This window comes from Stegostoma tigrinum, chromosome 20 (assembly GCF_030684315.1).
Source record: "Stegostoma tigrinum isolate sSteTig4 chromosome 20, sSteTig4.hap1, whole genome shotgun sequence".
Taxonomy (NCBI): Eukaryota; Metazoa; Chordata; class Chondrichthyes; order Orectolobiformes; family Stegostomatidae; genus Stegostoma; species Stegostoma tigrinum.
The window spans coordinates 51,106,930-51,131,492 of NC_081373.1; the positions used below are offsets into that span (position 1 = coordinate 51,106,930).

General features: G+C 44.2%; 1 protein-coding gene across 3 annotated transcripts in view; it reads right to left on the reverse strand.

Moving 5' to 3' along the window:
- Positions 1 to 24,563, reverse strand: part of ank3b (ankyrin 3b) — a 372,799-nt gene that overhangs the window by 228,093 nt on the left and 120,143 nt on the right. For all 3 annotated transcript variants that reach the window (XM_059653155.1, XM_059653157.1, XM_059653156.1), the window contains exon 2: positions 17,657 to 17,758. In XM_059653155.1, coding sequence (XP_059509138.1) covers positions 17,657 to 17,758 — 102 coding nt within the window. The remainder of the gene's footprint in view (positions 1 to 17,656; positions 17,759 to 24,563) is intronic.

Genomic DNA, 24,563 nt, shown 5'->3' on the forward strand with positions numbered 1-24,563 from the left:
ACTGATGCATCACTCACTCCAATCCTTCACATTTCTTCATAAATAAGATAAAAGCCCACAACATTAGGGGAAAGTACTGGCAACGGATAGAGGATTGGCTGACTGACAGAAGGCAGAGGGTAGGGATAAAGGGGTCTTTATCAAGCTAGCAGCTGGTGACTATTGGAGTTCTGCAGTAGTCAGTGTTAGGACCTTGAGTATTCACGTTATACATTAATGATCTGGATGAAGAAACCGAGGGCACTGTTGCTAAGTTTACAGATAACACGAAGATAGGTGGAGGGACAGTAGTGTTGAGGAAGCAAGGAAGCCGCAGAAGAATTCAGACAGGCTAGGCGAGTGGACAAATAAGTGGCAGGTGGAGTACAACATGGGAAAGTGTGAGGTTATGCACTTTGGAAGGAGGAATAGAGACATAGACTATTTTCAGAATGGGGAAAGGCTTTGGAAATCTGAAACACAAAGGGACTTAGCAGTTATAGTTTAGGAGTCCCTTAAGCTTAAAGCTGAGACAGATTCATTTGGCAGTTCAGAAGGCAAATGCAATGTTAGCACTCATTTCTAAACAGCTAGAATGCCACAGCAGGGATGTACTACTGAGGATGTATAAGGATCTGGTCAGACAGCATTTGGAATATTGTGAGTAGTTTCGGGGCCCATATCTCAGGAAGGTCTTGGAGGGGATCTAGAGAAGGTTCACAAGAATGATCCTGGCGATGAAAAGCTGGTCATATGAGAACATTGGTTCTGTATTCAATGTGGTCTATAAGGATAAGTAGAGATCTCATTGAAATTTACAGAATACTGAGAAACCTGGATAGAGTGGATACGGAGAAGATGTTTCCACTAGGAGGAGAGACTAGGGTCCAAAGTCACAGCCTCAGAGTGAAGGGACAAGCCTTTAGAACTGAGCTGAGGAGGGAAAAGGTAGTGACTCTGTGGAACTCACTGCTTCAGAAGACACTGGAAGTCAAATCACTACTGTATTTAGGACAGAGTTAGGTTCTTGACTGATGAGGAAATCAAAGGTTAAGGGGAGAAAGCAAGAGAATGGGATTGAGAAACACATCAGCCATAATCGAATGGCAGAGCAGACTCGATGGCCCGAATGGCCTAACCCTTCTCCCATATCTTCTGGTCTTCCCAAAGTGTGGAGTCCAGAAATGGCTGCAATACTCCAGCTGAGTCTGAATTAGTGAACTGTACAAGTTCAATGTCATTCCTTGCTGTTGTGCTCTATTCCCCTGGGAGACTGTGTGTTTTATTATCTCAACCTGCCCTACCACTGTCAATGACTTATGGACCTATACAGCAGGCCCCTCTGCTCCTGCATTTCCTTTAGAATAGTGCCTATTCGTTTCCAATGTTCCTCTGCAGTATTCCTATCAAAATGAATTGTTTCACATTTCTCCACATTAAATATATTCTGCCCATTGCATCACCATTTGAATTTTCACTCTGTATTCCTCACAATTTACAACATTTCCAGGCTTACTATTCTCCTCAAATCTTGACATTTATCCCAGTACACCAAGATCTAGGTCTTAAATATATATCAGGAAAACACGTGTCCCCCAAAACTGAACTCCACTACAAACTTTGCCTCAGCCCAATGAAAGCCATGATCTCTACTTCCTGTCACTCAACCAATTTTGCATTTGCATTGGTGCCTTCCCTTTTATTGCAAGGGCCATATGTTTGCAAACAAATCTGTAGCGCTGTATCGAAAGCTGTTTGGAATTGATATCTTTACTTGAAAATTTCGATCCCTGTTTGCAAATCCATCAATGGTCTTGCCTGTCTTTATCTCTGTAACCTCCTTCAACTTTACAACCTTCTATTATATCTCCGCACCTCACATTCTGGTCTCTTGTACATTTCCAATTGTGATTGTTCCACTATGGATGCCATACTCCAGAATGTTCTCCCTAAACCAGGACCCCTTGCTCTTCCTGATTTACGTAAACAATTTGGAAATGGATGTTGAGGGCAAAATGTCTAAATTCACAGGTGATACTAAGCTATGGAGGATAGTGAATTGTGAGGATGACGCTGAGCGATTTCAGAGGGACATTGACAAGTTGGCCAAATGGGCAGATGCCTGGCAGTTGAAGTTCAATGCAGAGAAATGTAAGGCAATACAGTTTAGTAGAAGAAACAGAGGGAGACCATACAGGCTCAAAGGTTCAACTTTGGGGGGAGTATCGGGAGTATATGGTTCATATTCATAATTCTTTGAAGGTAACCAGGCAGGCTGAAACAGTTGTTAAGAAGGCTTATAGAGTTCTTGCGCTTATAAACAAAGAAATGGAATGTAGAAGTAAGGAAAAGATGTCACACCTCTATAAATCATTGGTGGACCACATTTGAAGTATCGTGTTCAGTCCTGGACACCTAACTTAAGGAAGGATATTCAAGCCTGGACAGAGTTCAAAGGAGATTTACTGGAATGATACCAGGAATGAAGGATTTCAGATACGAGGGAAGATTAGAGAAATTGGGCTTATTCTCTTAGGAGCAGAGGAGACTAAGAGGTGACCTTAATGAGGTGTTCAAAATCATAAACAATTTTTACAGAGTAAACAAGGATATTCTGTTTCCATTAGTTGGAACATCAGTAACTACAGTCACAATTTTAAGATTGCCAGCAAGACAGCAAGGAGTGACATGAGGAGAAACTTCTTTACTCAGAGAATTATTTGAATTGTGCTGCTTGGGGGAGTGGTGGAGGTGGATTCTGTAGGAGGTTTCAAAATACAGCTGTGTATGTAATGAAAAGTGATGAATTTACAGGGCTTCAGGGATAGTGTTGGAGAATGGGACTAACTCGGCAGCTCTTTTGGGAGCCAGTACAGACACGATGGATGCAATGGCCTCCTTCCATACTGTCAGATCCAAAGACTCTACGTGCCTCTGCTTCTCTACCTCGCTTTCTTCCCTCAAAACACCACTTCAAACCTCTTTTCCCAGCACTGGGTGACCTGACCCGTCTCTTTATGCGGTTCAGTGTCATAATTTGGTTTAGAACGTTCTTCCAAATCTCCTCGGGACCTTTGATGACATCAAATGCGCTGGATAGATTTAACTTTTTTATTATTGGTGTGCTTCACGGAGAAAAGGGTTTCAAAACATGAGAGAGATCTGGACACAGATCAAAGGGAGAAACCATTCATGTTGGTGGCAGGTTCAAGAAGCAGACAACACAAGTCTTGAGGTGAATAGCAGAACAAACAAACACACCATGGTGAAAGAAGCTGAAGTCTTGTTTTTAAATGCAACAAGTGGTTAGGAACTGGAACGTTCCGCCTAAAACATAGTGGAGGTGGATTCGGTTGTATCTTTAAAAAGGAAAGTGGGTAATTATTTGGATGTGAGAGATAATGGGAACTGCAGATGCTGGAGAATCCAAGATAATAAAGTGTGAAGCTGGATGAACACAGCAGGCCAAGCAGCATCTCAGGAGCACTCTGATGAAGGGTCTAGGCCCGAAACGTCAGCTTTTGTGCTCCTGAGATGCTGCTTGGCCTGTTGTGTTCATCCAGCTTCACACTTTATTATCTCTAACTATTTGGATGTGGATGGATACAGGGCCCTGGGAAAAGGCTGGCGAGTTAGCATTGCTGATGTGTCTTTGCAGACAGCCAGCACACACACTGTGAGCTGACGTTCTATGCCGTGGCCATTCTCCGATTATGATGTTTCCCTTACGCACATAGAAACATGGAAAACAGGAGCGGGAGGAGGCCATTCAGCCTTTCAAGCCTGCTCTCCCATTCCATATGATCATGGCTGATCAACCATCTTAATTGCCTGTTCCCACTTTCCTCCCATAACCTTTAATCCCTTTCTTCTAAGAACTCTGATCAATGTTTTGGCCTCAACCGCTTTCTGTGGCAGAGAACGTCACAGGTTCCCCACTCTCTGGTTGAAGACATTTCTCCTCATCTCAGTCCTAAGTGGCCTCCCCAGTGTCTTTAAATGGTGACACCTGGCTCTGGGCTCCCCTGTCATCAGGAATGTCCTTCCTGCACTCACCATGTCTGGTCCTGTTCAAATTTCATAGATTTTTATGATTCCCATTAACACTTCTAAACCGGAGTGAACACAGTCCTAAATAATCCAGGTTCTCCTCATACATTAGTCCTGCATCCCAGGAATCAGTCTGGAAACATCCTGTCTCAGGTAAGGAGACTAAAACTGCACACAATACTCCAGGTGTGGTCCAACCAAGGACCTGTAAAATTACAGCAAGATATCCCTGCTCCTGTACTCAATTCCTCTCACTTTGAAGGCCAAAATGCCATTTGCTTTCTTCACCACCTGCTGCATATGTCACATGGAAACTGTTTCGGTCAATTGTGTACGTTAACAGCAAGGGATCAATGCAAGTTGTTGTCGCTTTTGAACATGCTCAGAGTTCAAGATCAGCAAGTCCCCTCATCCTGAGTGGAAACAATTTGAAATGAATGTGACTTCATTGTGGCATGAGGGAGGTTGAGTACTGCATTTGTGCACACTCAGTCATCAAGACCTGTTCTAAAATTGGTATTTGGTATCCCAGCACTGACAGATTTATTAGTATGGCGGGGGGCAGGGGTGTGTTGGTGTGGGCACTGTGTCTTTCAGCAACGAAAATCTAAATCATCTTGTTGTTACGTTCTGGTAAATGAAGCCCAAATATGCCTAACAAATGTACGAGAAAGCATGCAACAGGAAATATCGCACATATTGCAAACCTCTTGAAACATTGTTTAATTAAACAGCAGACTTCCTCCTATGAAAAGCGAGCTCTATTTTACACACTAGCATGCATCTATTTAAGGAACAAATCCATGAGATACAATCAAGGTTATAAACTGTGGGGTAAATGTCAAGGCAGTTAAGTGTTGGAGTGGCAATTTGTGCCAAAGACAATGTGGTAATGATAAACATTTCAGTCTCTTTTACGTTCGAATATGACTTGCACTTTAATCACCATTCTTCACTGAGCTGTTGCCACTGGGTGGGTAGATTGCAGGGGCGAAGTAAAGGAAAATCATGTCATTTTAAACATCTCTCCCAGTGCCTCCATGATGTAGACAGCACCTTTTATCACTCAAAGCATGGCACAGTTTGAAACATTAATCTGGTTTGAAATATCACACACTTTGGTCGCCCTGTTCACCCAGGGAGCAGAGGTTTAAAGTGTCAGAGATAATGGGAACTGCAGATGCTGGAGATTCCAAGATAATAAAATGTGAGGCTGGATGAACACAGCAGGCCAAGCAGCATCTCAGGAGCACAAAAGCTGACGTTTCGGGCCTAGACCCTTCATCAGAGGTTTAAAGTGTGCTTGAATATGATCCTGAAAACTAGAAGGGGTAGGTCTATTGTCCCATTGAGTCTGCTCTACCGTTCAATAAGACCATCATAGATTGGATTGTGCCTTTAACTCCATTCTTCTGCCATCTCCCAATTGCCCTCGACTCCCTCGTGGAACTCTAACTCAGGTTTGCACACATTGAGTGATCTGGCCCTCTCTGCTTTCTGTGGAAGAGAACTCCAAAGACAAATGGCCCTCTGAGAGAAGAAATGCCTTCTCATCTCCAACTTAATGGGAGAGCCTTTATTTCTTCACTTATATATGCCTCTAGTTCTAGATTCCCAATGAGAACTGATAAAGGTCACTGGGCTTGAAATGTTGACTCTGCCGTCTTTCCACAGATGCCCCAGACCTGCTGAGTTTCTCGAGCAATTTCTATTTTTGTTTCAGATTTCCAGCGTCTGCACTTCTCTGTTTCATTTCAGGGCAAACCCTGGCTCAGCGCCAACTCTGTCAAGGCCCTTCAGAATTATGCCGGGTTCCAGTTAGATTGCCTCTCAATCTTCTAAATTCCAAAAAAATACAGGCACAAAATGCTAGCTTTCCCTCAGAAAGCAACTATTTCATCTCAGGAATCAGCCTTGTGAAACTTCTTTGAACAGCTTCCACCCTAAGTGTATCTCTCCTCATGTAAGGAGGCTGAAACCATAAGCAGTACTCTAGGAAGACATTTCGACTTCTCTATGCATCCACTGCACATTCCAACTGCGTTCCCAATTACTTCTATGATTCATGCACACAGAACCAACTGTACTACAACCTTCTGTAGTCTCTCACCACTTAAATAATATTCTCCTCCTTTATTCATTCCACCAAACTGGACAACCTCACATTTTCCCACATTTGATCCCACTTGCTGAATGTTTGCTGGGTCTTCTGCAGACCCATTGTCCTCATGAACTTCCAGTCCTACCTATCTTTGTACTTTCAGCACAGTTGGCAATGCGACCGTGAGTCCCTTCATCCAGGATATATTCATATAAGTTGTACATAGTTGAAGCCACAGTGCTCTACTTGTTATACTTTCCCAATCTGGAAATTATTATTTACCCTAATTCTCTGCTTCCCATCGATTAGCCAGTCTTCAACCCATTCCAATAAATACAAACATACACACAAAACATCTGAAGCAGGAGTACTCAATTAAATCCTAAGTGATCTAATTCTCTCCTCAGCTCCACTTTGATAATTTTTGACTCCATTATTAGATGAAAGTCTGCCGAGCTCTGCCATACAAAAATTCAATAACCCTGCCCCTGCTCTCTGGAGAAGAGCAGCCTACAGACACACTCACCACTGACAGAAAAGCATCTCTTCATCTGTATCTTCACTGGGAGGCCCCTTATATTTAAACTGGGTCCCTCAGTTCTTGTCTTTGCCACAAAGGGTCACATGCGGTCAACATCCACCCTTTTTTCTCGTATGACCACCTCTTATTCTTCAAGGATATACCTAAACTGACAAACTTCCTCAGAAGGTAAACCTCACTTTGCAGGAATCTGTTAAGTAAACCCTTTGAACTGTTTCCAGTGCAATTGTGTCCTTTGTTCTTAAATAAGGAGGACAATATTGTGCACAGTTCCCTAAGATATGGTCTCACCAATGGCCTGTAAAACTGCAGCAAAAACAATCCTACTCTTATTTCCCATTCCCCTTGCAATGATTAGCAACACTCCATTTCTCCCCCGATTACTCGATGTACCTGCACACTAAATGCTTCATGAGTAAGGATGTCCGGATCCTCTGTAGTTCAGTTCTGGCATTGCTCTCCAGTTAAATAAGGTCCTATTTATCTATTGGTCTTGCCAATCTGGACAAGTTCACATTTTTCCACATTATAATCCATCTGCCGATCACTTACCGACCAACTCCCCTTTGCAGATTCCCAACATCCTCTTCATAACTTAATTTCTAACTGATCTGTGTTTCATCGCTAACATACCTTTGGTCCTTTTATCCAAGACATTGATATAGATTGAAAAGAGTTGAGCTCCCAGCACTGAAACCTGTTGAAATAACTCCACAGAAGCCTGACAACACATAACCCTTAGTTTACAATGGGAGAGTCCTTGACACCAATCCAGCTCCCTCAGAGCCAGCTCTCAAGAGTGAACAGAACCTCCGACATTCCTGTTCTTATCTGTCAGCTAGGGCTCCCAGTTTGGACCAGGTTAACAGCCCCAATCAGGGAACTCAATTTCTATGAGGCCCACCTAGCTGACCCCATTACAATCACTATGCTGTGATATTCCATTACTTACAGCTTGCCAACATGAAAAAAAGGCTCATTTACCCTGACATTCTCCTTCCTGTTAGCCTTAACCTGCTTCCAGTTAACCAATCCTTAATCTGTGTTAATATGTTAACCCCACCCCACCCCATCCATATGCCTTAGTTTATAGAGTCATAAAGTCATACAGCACAGAAACAGGCCCTTCCGCGCCGACCAGACACCCCAATCTGACCTAGTCCAATCTGCCAGCATTTGGCCCCTTATCCCGCTAAACCCTTCCTATTCATATACCCATCCAGATGCCTTTTCAATGTTCCCGAAGTAGCTTTTGCTGTGGCACCCTAATAAATGTCTTCTGGAAACTCAAGCACACCACAGGTTTTCCCTTATCTACGCTGCTTCCCTTAAAAAAGCAGAATAGATTTATCAAACATGATTTCTGTTCCACAAAACCATGCTGACTCTTCCCAATGATATGATTTCCTACATATCTTGCTACTACATTTGACCAATGACAAACTGTCTGGCCTATGGTTTCCTGCTTTCTGTTGCCATCCTTTCAAATCTGCTGAGGGCCTCCCAGAACTAATGATATTTTGGAAGATTACAACCAATGCATTTACGGTCTCTCTACAGCCACTTGTTGCAGACCCTCAACTGCAGATCATCCTGTGAAGGAAACATATCGGCCATTACTCCCATTAGTATTTTCCCTCGAGGGAATGAGATTGCCCACTGCATCTCTACTATAGTTTGGATTTTTTTTTGAGTCTTCTGCCATGACAACAGAAATTTGGCCAAGATTTTGTGTTCTACATATTCAGGGTGGGTATCGACATCATTGATGGTAACTGACTTGTTGCCCTGACCGATGCAATCGTTCATGAGATCCCTGCCAATCAGGTTGATTAAGAGCCTCTCAGCAATGTAAGGGGCCTTGAAGATCTAGCTCCTCCCTTTCAAACACTGCAGGCCAATCAGATACTGGCAACTTTTTGATCCCAGAGATCTTTGCTGGACTGGTGGGTGGGGTGACATCAATCTTCAGGGATTCAACTGTGAGAAAGAACAAGGTGTAGAGCTGGACGCACACAGCAGGCCAAGCAGCATCAGAGTAGCAGGAATGTTGACGTTTCGGGCCTAGACCCTTCTTTTCTTGCAGGTACTTGGGGGTTCCTGCGGGGGTCCCAGAAGAGGGTGTCAGGAGGATCAGAAGCAATAGCAAAGGGTTGTCTTTCAGGACTTCTGAAATGGTAACACCCTTGGATATGTTGCTCCAAATGGTGATCACTGTGCAATCTTGCACTGCCTATCATTTCATAGCTCAATCCTGCCTTTTTTGCCAATTTTCCCTACTGTGCCCTCATTTGTTGTCATACTCTAATGGTATCAGATGTAGGCCAGACATGGTAATGATGGCAGATTTCCTTCCACAAAAGGATATTTGTGACTCTTTATGACAGTTGACATGGTTATTGCTATTGAGATTGTTCTGGAACTGAAAACTAATCAGGTGAACATAAATTCCACCAGCTCTCGTGATAAGAATGACACTGTTTCCCCAGTGCATTAGTCTGGGATTCTGGATCACTGGTCTGTTACACCATCCTCCCCACTGTTTAACACTAGGATTGAGAACAAACCCTATCAATTATTGTAAATGTAAACTGGATTTTAGAAAGATCTGCCCTTAAAACCATCTCATTTACCAAACTGTCAAATTCAAACACCCAGTCTTTGGCCCTTAGATCCCACCTTCATGTGACCCTCTCTAACTTTTAAATCTTACATCATTCTCCATAACGCTCCTCATCTTCTATCTTACTTTGCCATCGGCCCCTTCTGTTGAAAGCTTTATCTGATGTTTTGTCACCTCAAACTTCAGCTTTGCAAATGTTAGTAGCTACCAGAAGTAGTGGGTAGTCCAGGGGCTAACTAGGTGGCACAGTGGCTCAGTGGTTAGCACTGCTGCCTCACAGCCCCAGGGACTCGGGTTCGATTCTAGCTTCGGGTGACTGTCTGTGTGGAGTATGCACATTTTCCCCGTGTCTGCGTGTAGTTTCCTCCCACCCCCTAAAGACATGCAGGGTAGATGGGCTTACCATGCTAAATTGCTCATAGTGTACAGGGATATGTAGGTTAGCCATGGAAAATGCAGGGACAGAGTAGGGTGTAGGATACTGTTTGGAGGGCCGGTGTGAACCTGATGGGCCGAATGGTCTGCTTCCACACCGTAGGGATTCTATGATGGAATTCACTGAGGATAAGGCACCAGAGGGAACTCAACAGACCAGAAGCTTTGAAATCCCCAGGATTTACTGGCTAAAGACATAGGACAAGAGGTTGTGTCAGTGCTAACTATGACTTTCCAAACTTTCTTAAATCCTGTAGCATTCCCGACAGATTGGAAGCTAGTAAAGGCATCATTACTATTCAAGGAGAAAGCAGGGAATCAAAGGACTGGAATATATTAGAATTAACATTTCGGGTTAAAACACGGATGTTGTAGCTTTACAAGACATTGGTTAGGCCACAATTAGAGTGTTGTGTTCCGTTCTGGTCACCACATTAAAGGAAGGACGCAGAGGCTTTAGAGAGGGTGCAGAAGACGTTTACCAGGTTAGTGCCTGGATTAGAGGGTATGAGCTAGAAAATCTCAGCTCATTTTCTCTTGGATTGGTGGAGTCCGAGGGGAGACTTATTAGAAGTCTATAAAATTTTGGGATGCGTAGGCAGAGTTGACAGTCAGAATCTTTTCCCCGGAGTCAAACTGTCTAATACTGTAAGGCAAGCATTTAAGGTGAGAGGGGGAAAGTTCAAAAGAGATATGTGGGGCAAGTTTTTTTACACAGACTGTGATAGGAGTCTGGAATGCACTGCTGGGGGGTGGGGGTTGGTGAGGCGGATACAAAAGGGGCATTTAAGGGACTTGTAGAAAAGCACATGAATACGCAAGGAGCACCAGGATATGGACCAAGGGCAGGCAAAAAGGATTAGTTTCATTTGGCGTCATGTTTGGCACACCATCGTTCTACATTCCATGTTAATTCTGCTTTCTCTCATCTGCCAGACCTGTTGAGTTTTTTTTACAGCAATTTCTGATATTGTTTCTGATTTCCAGCATCTGCAGTTCTTTGCATTTTTAAAAGCTGGAATATCGTATTGCCCTTAGAAAAGTACCATATGATTAGCTAAAAATTAACGGACTTTTTAACAAAAAGAAAACTGTGTTTGACGATTTTAATGCACTTTCTGGCGACGCATTTAGTAAAGTCGATTAAAACGGAACCAGTAAGTATGGTATACTTGTATTTTTCAAAGGGCATTTGTTAAGGTGCCACATAAACGGTTAGTACACAAGATGGGAGCTGAGAATGGAAATTTTATCTTAGAGAACGGGTTAATGAACAAGAAGCAGAAGGTAGAGTTTAGAGAGACCTTTTCACGTTGGCAGGGGGTGCCTGGCCGAGTATCGGGACCTCAGCTATTTATAACCTATATTAGAGGCTTACGCAAAGTGACAGAGATAAATGTAGTTTGCTGATACAAAGGTACGTGAGAATGCAAGTTGTGAGCAGGACACAAATAGTTTGCAGAGGGATGTAAGCAGGTCAGGTGAGTGGGTAAACCCAATAGCAGATAGAGTGTGATGTGGGGACGTGAGAGATTATTCGGTTGGAAGGACTAGAAAAGCAGAATTTTAAAAGCAGCGCAGACTTTGCCCAGAGAAAACCCCACATTATTTGATTGTTGTGGGGAATGAGGCACAGGTTGTAACTCAAGTATCAGCTTTCACATCTTGGCATGAAAGAGGGGCACCTGGTCTTGCTTGACACAATCTAATGGACTCAGAGAAACCTGGGGAGGAGAAGAACAGCTGCCCGAACAGAGGGAGAGACAATTTTGTGTTAACCGCCAAACAGAATTCTGGTGAGAACGGATCATTTGTTGAAAGAGACGAAACGTGAGAGGGTCACCAAGGAGTTACCAGAGACTGCCTCACTACGCAACAATACTCAGGTGGTCTGTTGGAAAGAACCTTCAGGTGATACTGAAAGCACTTGCCCTGGTGTGGTGAAGAGAATGTCAGGGAGAGTTTGGTAATAAATCTGCTGATAGTGAGGCATGATGTATAAACTTGGCATAAAAGCTTTTTTGCGTTAGGTGTGTTTAGTTATTGGAGATGCTTCCTATCTGTGGGTAAAAGACATTTAAATATTTGATCAGCCACGACTGCATGAGACGGGAGAGCTGGCTCGATGGCTATGTTCCTATATCCTGAGGGTGTAGTAGTATTCTGCTAAGTAAGGTTAGTCTCTGTAGATGCTAGTTTGTTCGTTAGAGCAAAAATCTTAAAATGTAACATCTTGTCACATAAGCGAATTTCGTCAGTTGCTGGGAAATTCATGTCACTTTTGAGAAGTCTCAGTTTTAATAAGGATTGTAACCAAAGCAGGTCTGGGTGTGGAACTGTATACAGGCAGCAGAACTTTCAAGTAGTAAAAGTGATCAGAACATGGAAGATTGATGCTCAGTGAGGACAACACTGGAGTAACCAAGGAGCAGGACAGTAATCATTTATAAACAGCAATATGACAGATCGCTGTTTTCCCAAAAGGTGAGATTAGGAGTGGGCAAAACATGTATGTAGTTTATTGGCTCAAGCCACTCAGTGTGTGCTTCGTGGCAATAACGTCCATATGCTTTGCCCCCTCACGGTACCTCATCCCCCTCACCATATTCTACATCATGGCAAAACCTCACATCTATCTGCACCTCAAATATGACAGTCCTGCTTTACGTGTACATGCGTGGTGTCTGTCCTGTCTGCCCCATTAGAAGCAGTTCCTTCTGCTTATCTGTGGCTGAAAGATACTGCAACTCCACAATGACGTGTTTTGTTTCGTAACATTCTGCACACCGACAGGAAATTGGACTGATTCACAGTGGGGAAAGGAAACAAGTGCAGTATAAAAGTGCAGAGGAAAATTGAACCTTTAAGATGAAGTCACTCAGCAGGATATAACCATCACTGTCAAAGCTAGTTTTCAGTGTCTACCCCTCATTGCTCTGATGTAGATGCAATGGTCATTTCAGAGGACAGTTAGAGGGAGCCTCTTTGGCATGGGACTGGAGTTACATAGGAGCCAGGCCAGGTAAATATGGCAGGTCTCCCTGAGGGCTATTTGTCAACTATTTGGGTTGTTATGGACCCAATAGCTTCACAGTCACTTTCAAATGGCATCAGCATATACTTTCCTGATTTTAAGCTGAAATCAAATATTGAAGCTGAATCGTGGGATTTTAGCATACTGCTCCTGGGCTGCTCACCCAGGTCTGGGCCATGGCACCGCGTACTTCTAAGTTGTAGTCCAAGAAAGTGAACCTTTTGAAAGCAAAAGACAAAGTAGGAAATTGAGGGACTTATCGTAGGACCACATACTCCCAGGCATTACTCCTCTCATGATCCAAATCTGACTGGCCTGATACTTTACAGCCTTTCATTTTGCCTCCCGCATCATTACAGCCTCCTTATGGCTGCCCCCTCTTCACCAACACTCAATCTTTCTTTTCACCAGACTCACAGCACCTACTCCAAATTGCAAATGTCTTTCTAAGTATCATCCCTTCACTCGTCTCTGCTCATCTCTCCTACTGCTCTCACATGATCCTCGACTTCCACGAACAAAACTAACTAACAGGGCGGCATGGTGGCTCAACCGTTAGTACTGCTGCCTCTCAGAACCAAGGACCCGGGTTTGATTCCAGCCTTGGGCAACTGTCTGTGTGGAGTTTGCACATTCTCCCCCTGTCTGTGTGGGTTTCGTCCGGGTGCTCTGGTTTCCTCCCACAGTCCAAAGATGTGTAGGTTAGGTGGATTGGCCATGCTAAATTGTCCATTGTATCCAGGGATGTGTAGATTAGGTGGGGAATGGGATATGGATCTGGGTGGGATGTTCTGAGGGTCAGTGAGGACTTGTTGGGCAGAAGGGCCTGTTCCCACACTGTAGGGTTTCTATGGAAAAAGAACTTAAATGTCAGCTTTTGTGCTCCAGAGATGCTGCTTGGCCTGCTGTGTTCATCCAGCTTCACACTTTGTTATCTGCTGTAATTCTTGAGTTTAAACAAAATAAGGGTAGGATTTTGGACTGTAATGGGAGTATTCAGAGTTGAGGAAAAGGGTCCCCAGTGTAGTTAGTATTCCTTAAAGGGACTAACTGAAGAGGTTAGTTGAAAGGGAAGTCACGGTAGCAGAGTTTGTACTCATGACATGCTCCTGCTGCGCTATGTGGGAAACCATAGGCAGATGTTTTCACCTGGTTTACAGCACCTTCCCCAGCCTCCATTTTCTGAGCACAGGAAGTGCGGTCCATGTTTCGGAGCTGGAGTAGTGGGTGGGCTTGCTCATGCTGAGATTATGGTGGACAGTGTATTCACTGAAGGCGGTCACACCACAAACAAACATTAACAGGCAGAAAGGGGAAAAGCAACCATCAGATTGGCTAATGAAGGCAGTTATTGCAGGAGCGTCTGTGGATGATCCCTCCCTTATAGAGACACTGTGTTGGATAGTGTTGGGAGAGACGGGACAGCATGTTCACGGCACCAAAGGTGGCTCTCCTGTCCAAGAGGGGAGGGACAGGGATTCAATAGCGAAGGCAGCAGAAAGGTATTTCTGTGGCCACAGAAGAGACTCCAGGATGGTATGTGCCTTCCCCGGTGTCAGGGTCAAGGACATCTCAAAGTGGCTACAGGACATGCGGGATTGGGAGGGTGAACGGCCAGTTGTCATGGTAATATCGAAACCAACAGCATAGGTGACAAAAAGGGATAAAGTCCTACAGGAAGAGTACAGGGAGTCAGGACATAAAGTAAGAAAGCTGGAACTCAAAGGTAATCATCTCAGGATTATGGGCAGCACAGTGGATGAGAGGTTAGCACTGCTGCCTCACAGCATCAGGGACCAAGGTTCAATTCCACCCTCGGGCGACTGTCTGTGTGCACTTTCTCCCTGTGTCTGCGTGCTCTGGCTTCTTCCCACAGTCCAAAGGTGTGCAGGTTAGGTAGGCTGGCCATGCTAAATTGCCCGTACTGTTCAGCGTTATACAGGCTAGGTGGATTAGCCATGGGAAATGCAGGGTTACAGAGTTAGGGTGGGGGTATAGGGTTTGCGTGGGATGCTGTTTGGAGGATCAGTGTGGACTCAAAGGGCCGAATGTCTGCTTCCACACAGTCAGGATTCTACAGACTTTAAAGCAGTTCCTACAGTTTGGGGGGTGGGCGGCAAATGTAGCCTCACTATCTAAAAAGGTAGAGAGAAGACAAAGCAGAAAATTACAGATCAGTTAGCCCAACATTAGTAGTGGTGAAGAATGTTGAGTAATAAGAGGACACTCGGAAAGCATTAACAGGATAAGACAAAGTCAGCATGGGTTTATGAAAGGGAAATTATGCTTAACTAATCTACTGAGTTTTTTTTAGGATGGAACTGGCTGACTAGATCAGGGAGAACCAGTGGATGGGGAGTATTTGAATTTCAAGAAGGCCTTTGACAAGGTACCACACAGGAGGTTGCTGAGAGCGTGTGGTGTTAGAGACAAGGTGCTGGCATAGACAGAAGATCGGCTATCGGGCAGACAGTGGGGTTAAAAGGTTCTTTCTCAAGAAGGGAGCCGGTGACAAACGGTGTTTCACAAGGGTCAGTGTGGGGACCACAACTTTTCACTTTATATGTTAATGATCCAGACGAAGGAACTGAGGGCACTCTGCCTAAGTTTGCAGTCTATACAAAGGTTGGTAGAGGGACAGGTAGTATGGAGGAGGTGGGGAGGCTGCAGAAGGATTTAGATAGGTTCGGAGAGTGGGCAAAGAAGTTGCAGATGGAGTCCAACATGGGAAAATGTGAGGTCATTTGGCGGGTGGGGGGGAACGAAGGCACAGCCTATTTTCTAAATGGGGAGAAAATTCAGAAATCTGTATGCATAGGGATCTGCGAGTTCGAGTCCAGGATTCTCTGAAGGTTAACTTGCAGGTTCAGTTGGTAGTGAGGGAGACAAATACAATGTTGGCATTTATTTCAAGAGGAGTACAATATAAAAGCAGGGATGCACTTCTGAGATTTTAGAAAGCTCTGATCGCACCACATTTAGAATATTGTGAGCATCAGGAAGCATGTATTGGCCCTGGAGCAGGTCCAGAGGAGGTACACAAGAATGATCCCAGGAATGAAAGTTTTAACATGAGGAACGTTTGAGGACTCTGGGTCTACACTTGATGGAGTTTAGAAGGATTAGGGGGTTCTAATTGAAACTTACAAAATACTGAATAGCCTGGACAGAACAGGTGTTGGGAAGATGCCCCCATTGGTAGGAGAGACAACGACCCGAGAGCACAGCCTTAGAGTAAAGGGAAGGCCTTCTAGAACGTAGATAAGGAGAAACTTCTTCAGCCAGAGAGTGGTGAATCTGTGGAATTCACTGCCACAGAGGGCTGTGGTGGCCAGATCATTGGGTACATTTAAGATGGAAATAGATAGGTTCTTGATTGTCCAGGGGATCAAAGGTTATAGGGAGAAGGTGGAAGAATGGGTTTGAGAATTGTATCAGCCATGATTGAATGGTGGAACAGATGTGCTGGGCTGAATGGCCCAATTTCTGCACCTACGTCTTATGGAATCTGATTGAAACATAAAATTGGGTGGACTAGAAGCAGAGAGGATGTTTAACCCGGTTGGGAAATCTAGTAACACCCGTTACAGTCTTAGGACTTGGGTGTCAGCCATTTAGGATCGAGATGAGGAAACATTTCTTCACTCAGAGGGTGGTCCATGTGTGGCATTTGCTACCACAGAGGGCTGTGGGGGCCTGGTTACTCACTATATTCAAGGAACAGATTGATTGTTCTCAGATTTTGAAGGCGTCAAGGGGTAACAGGGAGAAAGCAGGAAAATAACATCAAGATACAAGATTGCCCACAATCATATGAAATAGCAGAGCAGGCTGCAGGGGGCTAATGTCCTACTCCTATTCATACTGAGTGTGTTTCTACATTTTGACGCAGTGATAGCCCTGTGTCAGCATCACCACATTGTGTTATAGCATCATATTGGGCACATCAGTCCATTTCCTACATTTTGCACGTCTGACTACTCTGGATTAATCCTTGACCACACCCTGAGGTGATCATCCTCACCTGGAGCCCTTGCCAACCTCTTCCCCTGTGGTAGCTCCCACGTAACTTCCAAAAATAGCTCAGCTTTTTCAGAGGTGGGGCGGATTAATGCTAATCCATCACTTTATGTCCTGCTGATTTTGGACTGACCCTGGAACAAAGATTTCAAGCATCCTGCATTTACCTCGTGCCCTTCGCTACTTCAAAACCCCCACAGTATTTGTCAGCCAATGCAGCATTTGTGAAGTGAGATCACTGTTGTAAGTTAATAAAAATGTGGCACCCAATTCGCACACAAGCAGTGACATTTCGATAACCTGTTTTAGATGGCGATTGTGGGATAAAACTTGGCCAGGACTTTGGAAGAGCTGCCCCTTCTTTTCGATGAATTGTATCATAGGGGATATCATGCACACACAAGAGGGTTTCAGTTTAACTTCACATCTGAAACGCAACACCTCTGACAGCGTAACACTTTATCAGCTCCGTATCGGATTATCAGCCTAAGTTTTGTGCTCGAGTCTCAAGGTTGGGACCTGAATCCACAATGTCCTGTGGCAGGGATAAGAGTCCATTGCTGAGCCAAGGCTGACACCATTAGATTTCTACTTGAAGCAATGGGAACGGAAAAATATAATAATGCGCAGGTTGAATTACCCGAATGTTTCTTCTTCCTTGCCTGTCCCACTTTGCCTCGGTGTGCTGCAACAGAGTGATCAAGGGGCAGAGGATCTAATCTATGAATTGCATGCTCTCTCGTCCATTTAATATTCTGAGAGTTTGCGCGATTCAGAAACTGGGCAGGAATTTGACGAGAAAACAAATATACCAGGTGTTTCAGCAAGACTCACATGAAAGTCAAACCGGGAATGAATGCAGAGTGCACAAACCTGATTGCAGATGTTTATGTCAACTCCAGCTTTGATATAGTCAAGGGCCTTCTCCAAATTGCCCGCTCGAGCGGCTCGTAGATAGCTTGCATTGGTGTCAGTCTGTTAGGAGAGGAGGGAGAAAGGATGTGGTTAGCATCACAATATTAACTGCACACCTACTGGTGAGGGACATCCCCCATGATGTGAACCATTCTGACCAGGTGAAATTCCCACTGACTCGGTTTCATCCTCTTTGCCCTCAGTAGAACTTTCAGAATGTAAAAGGAGCCATGGTTGAGAATTAAAAGATGGTGCAGTATCTTTAAGCACAGAGTGTAATTGACACTTGTGACAGTTTCACATTGGCACTGTCGGTGAAGAACATCGTGATGTCCAAAATACAAAAAACACAGACAATTGCAGAAACAGCAAGTGAAGTGAAAGAGATTCATAGAATCCCTGCAGTGTGGAAGCCCACTGAGCCGACACTGACCCTCCAAAGAGCATCCCACCCAGGGCCCACCCCTCTATCCTGTTCCTATAACCCTGCATTTCCCACAGCTAATCCTCCTGGCCTGCACATCTCTGAATACTATGGGCAATTTAGCATGGCTAATCCAACGTACCTGCACAGCGTTTGGGCTGTGGGAGGAGACCGCAGCACCCAGAGGACACCCACAGAGACACGGGGAGAATGTACAAACTCCACACAGTCAGTTGCCTGAGGGTGCAACCGAACCACATCTGGAGTACTGTGAGCAGTTTCCCCCCACTTATTTAAGGAAAGATATTACTCCATAGGAGGCTGTTCAGAGAAGGTTCATTAGGATGATCCCTGGGTACGGAGGGATTGCCTTACAAGCAAGGGCTGTACAGGTTAGGCCTCTACCCACTGGAGTTTAGAGGAACAAGAGGCAATCTCATTGAAACACATCGGGTTTTTAAGGGACTTGACACTGTAAATGCTGAGAGGATGCTCCCCCTCCTGGGAGATTGTAGGATCAGATGGCATTGTCTCAGAATTAAAGGGGCAGCAATTTAAGACTGAGAGTGAGGAGGAAGTTCTTCTCTCAGAGGGTTGAGAGTCTTTGGAACTCCCTGCCTCAGTCAGCTGTGGAGGTAGAGTCCCTGTGTATATTTAAAGCTGTGATAGAGAGATTCTTGATCGTTCGGGGAATCGAGGGTTATGGGGAAAGAACAAGTGGATGTGAGGAATATTGGATCAGCCATGATCCTACTGAATGGCCTGCTCCTGTTACTATTCCTTACAGTCGCATGGTTACTGACAGAAATGGAAATAATTCAAGACAAAGAAGGTATAACAGAATTCAAAAGAGAAAGAACAGCTTGGGCTGAAGAACAGGTGAAAAAAACAGAATCAGGATAGCTGCATTGGAAACTCCTGCAGAAAACATGCATATTTTAAGGCACATTTTTAAGGTAACAGAAAAATTTAAAAAGGACGAGCGGCCAAGTTTAAAAACAGAGGCTGGTTCATATGTGGAATGAACTGCCACAGGAAGAGGTGGATGCAGGCACAATTACAACATTTAAAAGACATTTTGGATCAGTTCATGAATAGGAAAGGTTTGGGGGGATAAGGGTCAAATGCATGCAGCTGGGACTGGTTTAGTTTGGGAACATAGCAGGCACAGACTTGTTGGACCGAAGGGTCTGCATGCTGTATGACTCAATGAAACTGACTCTATAACTCAAATTACATCAGGATCAAATAATGAAGGCTATCACCAGGGCAAAGAGAACGGCCATTCATAGCTCCCAATGGGACAACTCCAGGAAATTACAATGAAGTTCAAATACATCGCTCTGACCACCATCAACTGAGACCCGTGTTGTGTGTAAGGATTGAAACACATTCTTTAGCTATTGAAACTACAAATCAATTGACTCAATTGAATAAACACTGTACTTTCCTACTTTAATGGTTTTAGTTTTATAGGTCGGGGAGGTTCAGATGTCCCCATATCCTCTCCCAAGCCCCTGTCCATGCCCATTCCCACTCATCAACACAAATCAAGCATTTGGTGTTAATGAGAAAGTACTTTTCATGCCTTCAGGTTGTCTCAAAATGTTTTACCTTCTTTTGAATTGACACTGTTGTCTGAATCTAGGGATAATGGTCGTCAATTTATTCCCAACAACAGCAAAGCTTTGACATGTCGCACCTCAGGCACATCAAAAAGTCAGGTACCAGATGTCCTATTTCATCTCACGTTGACCTTGCTTGACCTCTCAGCTGCCTCTGTCCCTGTGTGTCCGACAACCCAGAGTTGATGAGCAGACATTTCCTTCATGTGAATGTTGGGAACGGTGCCAACACAGTCCTGCCATCAACATTGTTCCCTAACCACTGATACCACCCCTCTCTCTCACCACAAATCCACTGTTGGCTACTTTTGGTGTTCCACTTCATTTTAAACTGAGCAGTTGACTCCATAACCTCGTCATCACCTTGAAGTCAGTTTGACTCCATATTGTCGCCCATGTTTGGCCCTTGTCTCAATTCTCACGTTGCGTTAGAACATTTCAGCCCTCTACAGGCTCACCCAATGTAATTTTCTTCAGCTGGTGTCCTACACTTCACCATTCACAGAATCGAGGGCATCCAGGCTGTGCTGCCCCTATCCTAACTCGTTACAGGTATTATATAAATCCACAGCTTTGACATTTCTCCAAAAACATGTCAGTTGTTAAGATAAATGTTGCCAGAAGAGCTCCACTACTGCTGTTCGAAACAGCACCATGAGGGCATTCATGTTTGAAGTGAAAGGGCCAGAAATAGCTTTGGCCTCCAAATGATGGCACCCTCCAGCAGCACAGCCCTCCTTCAGATTTACAGTACCACAGTCTGACTGACGCATGAAATATGAGATTCCGGTTCAAAATACAAAAAGTCAAATTGGCATCTAGTTGTATCGAGAATTTTCAGTGTTTTGAGGCTGACAGTATTCTCCCTAACCTTTCTTGTACTGAAGAACAAGAAAGGGAAAGCCACAGAACACTTGCAGTGTGGAAGCAGACCAAGCGGCCCAACAGGTCCACACTGACTCTCCGAGCAGCATTCCACACAGACCCCTTTCTTATCCCTGAAATCCTGCATTTCCCGTGGCTAGCCCACCAAGCGTGCACATCCCTGGACAATGTAGGACAAGTTAGCCTGGCCAATCCACCTAACCTGCACATCTTTGGACTGTTAGAGTGAAATCATGCAGACATAGTAGGGGGGAGAGGAATGTGCAAACTCCACACAGACACCCAAGAGTGGAATCGAACTGGGCCCCTGGTGCTGTGAGGCAGCAGTGCTAACTACAGATCCACCCGATGGAAATAGCAACTGTGTAAACATGGTGCCATTTTGACATCGATAGCACCTGGGTAAAACTGAGATCAGGTCCACTCACACACAACCAGCACTCAGTTGAGGTTAGCCTTTCATAATACAGCAAACACCACAGGTCACTTGCCCAATTTACATGGCTGTAGGTCCACACTGGGCACAGAACCAAAAAATTTGGCTCGCAAGTGATTAGAGACTATAACATGATATGTTTGTTATGTGACTGCATTGTGACAGGAGGAATTACATATTGCAGAACACAGAAAATGAGATTTACCAGCTTCATAGGAAAGATTCTCATTTATTTATAGCACAATTATTTACATCACATGACCGCAGTGTCAATGTAGCTCTGCAGTAGTTGTAAGCCATGCATCATATGAAGTGCCTCTCTCGACACCATGCTATTTGCTCCCCTTATAAATTTTGTACTGGCAAGTGTAGGAGAAAATCTGTCATTTGAAGGAGCATAGGAAAATGAGGAGGCCATTTAGTTCTTTGAGCTCTTCTTGCCATTAAAATAATTGAGGCTGATCTCGATTTAGCTTCCTTGTGTCCATGTCACTAAATAACCTAACACTATCGAGTAATATTACTTCTGAAATTATCAGTTGCCCTCGCTCCAAAACATTTTGGAAAGTGTTGCAAATTTCAACTTCAATTATCACAGAAAAATGCTTTTTGACATATTACTCACGTGGCCTCAATCTAACTTAAGACCAAGAACAAAGAACGAAGAAAATTACAGCACAGGAACAGGCCCTTCGGCCCTCCAAGCCCGGGCCAATCCAGATCCTCTATCTAAACCTGTCGCCTATTTTCCAAGGATCTGTATTCCTCTGCTCCCTGCTCATTCATATATCTGTCTAGATACATCTTAAATGATGCTATCATGCCCGCCTCTACCACCTCCACTGGCAACGTGTTCCAGGCACCCACCTGCCTCTGTGTAAAGAACTATCCACGCATATCTCCCTGAAACGTTTCCCCTCCCACCTTGAAATCGTGACCCTAGTAACTGAGTCCCCCACACCTCGTCTGTAGTGACCAAAGTAAACTGTTTCTCTGCATCTATCCTAACCTTTTTAATTAGACCACCCCATCATCTCCTGTTGTCTAGGGAATTTTAAGTCGAGTCTATGCAGCTTGCCCTGATAATGTAATTCCTTTAGCCCAGATAGCATTCCAGTAGAAGTCTGTAGCATCGATCTCAGCGGCAATATACCCATCCTGAGGGGTGTGTCTCAGAATGCAATGTATTACTTCAGGTGCAGTTTAGAATTAGAATTAGAATTTGGCTTATTTTCATGTATACTCAAGTACAAAAGCGCAGGAGGACAGTGGAAAGGGTACATGTCCACACACAATGCCATTTTAGGTATAAAGTACCTAGTTACAAATCTTAGATATTACAATAGTTGAGGCACAAAACTAGAGAAGTAAAGTTCTTTACAGTTACAATTCATCAAATTATAAATTAGGAAAATAAAGTGAAATATAGACAAACATCAGAATCCTCTGTTGCCTGCAGATTCTCCACAAGGTGCTCTCACTCTCCCCAATTCTGGGCTGACCCCAACCAGGCTTGCAAGCCACTGACCAGCACCTGCGATGGGCTGATCACCCCCAGGCTCCAGCCTGCTGGCCCCCACAATGGCAGTATAAACTCCACCCCTTTGTATGACAGCCCCTTTGACACCAGGTAAACATGTCTGTCAGCTTAAGAATTTGTCTGCAGCAGAGGCGAAATTGTAACAAGAAGGAAGAGGCCATTCGGCCCATCATATCTGCAATCGCTCTCTAAATGAGCATTTCATTTAGTGCCATTCTCCCACCTTCTCCCCAAAACACCGCATGCTGTTCTTCATCAACTCTCATTATTTACAGTACATTATGCATCACATCTCTTCCAGAGATGTTCGCTTCCCTGAGTCGAGTAAATGCTCTCCTGGATCACAATGTGATGAAGCCAATACAACTCAGATTGGGGTGCTCAGTTATTTCCTTTAGCTTCATTTAAATGCAGAAAACAGACTGGGGCCAACCTTGTAGATCTACAGTATAGAGTGGGCCTCATTGTTTTCTTATTCAATTTCAGTAAAGTCTACTAGCAAGAGAAGACATTGAATGTATCGATGATTACAATATATTTGCCTGGTTGGCACCACTGGAGCCCTGGCTCTGGGGCCATATATAGACTCTGCTCTGAAGATGAGGATAACATGGTTTGCTGGGCACATGGTATCACATCAACCACAGTATTGAGAAATTAACAGCTTATGTTCCAATAAACAAACTGTCAAGGCTTTACCATACCTAGCTAATGTCTAACTTCAAAGAGTGCACCATAAATGTCATGCTTCTCCGTCACTTATTTAAAAATTCAGCAGAAAACTTTCCAGCATCCACAGTTTTTTTTGGTTTTTCCAATATTTGGAAGACTGTAGCCTGTTCTGATTACTTTAAGAAAATTCTGATTAACTTCTCCTGAATCCAGGAGATAACGAGACACATTTTGTAAAATTCATGATTACTTTCATACCAGGGTCAATTACCAAGATATGTTGAAGGTAGGAAAAGTGAACACAACACAGCATTGTTCTAAATGCTTCCTCCTTTATCAGTAGATGTCCCTCAGTAAGGGTTTCAGCTTGGAATCTCTGCAGCATGTTTGAAAGGCTGATTTTCGGATTTGCTTCAGAGAATTGCAGGCGCCACCAAATGAATTTTCCAAGTTGGCCCTGCCGAGACAGAGGCAGGAGGGGCGTCGGATGATTGGGTACTGTGCACTCGGTCTGCAACCTCCCCAGCTTCATTACAAAAGCTGGTTTCCACTTCTACTTGTTCTCTGCTCCACAGTTCCTAAACCAACCTGCCTCTTTAACCTCTCTCTCTCTCTCATTGTCTCTCTGCACCCCACCCCCTGCCTTTTCTAAAAGGTCTTCGATTCTCCTGCCCTAATCTCTGTGTGACTCAGTGCCAAATCGGTCCTGGGCCATCCATGCAGTTATAGATTTGTACAGCATGGAAACCGGCCCCTTCGGTTTCATTGTGTGAAAAGGCAGAAGACGAACTTGCGTTGTTGTGATCTTTGAGCTGATCAGGAGCACTGGTCAGACACAGTCGGTGGATGAGATGCCACATTAGTGCAGTTTCACTCAAACTGCCACGAAAGCAGATGTGGGGAGCTCTTGACGCTGGGAATCTGAGAAACAGGAGATCACACCAGCCCAGCCCTTCCCCCAGGGCTAACTTCCTTCACTTTAATGCCCCCAACTATCTAAATCAAATGCTCACATCTTTCACTTGCTCTTATGAAGTGGAACTGACAACCACTTTTGGTGTTTCCTGCCCTGTTACTTCAATTACCTTAACAACTGTAATTATTAAGGTGACTCCTAGACAATGAGCCAACAGGCTTCATGCTGGGCAATATCTTTCTGGATAATTGTGCTGCTAATTATATTCTGTGCGGTCTGATTGAAACCAAGCATTTCAGTTTCTGCCTCAACTTATTTGAAAAATGCATGGTCTTCATTTTAGCAGGTTTATGTTTCAATACAATGT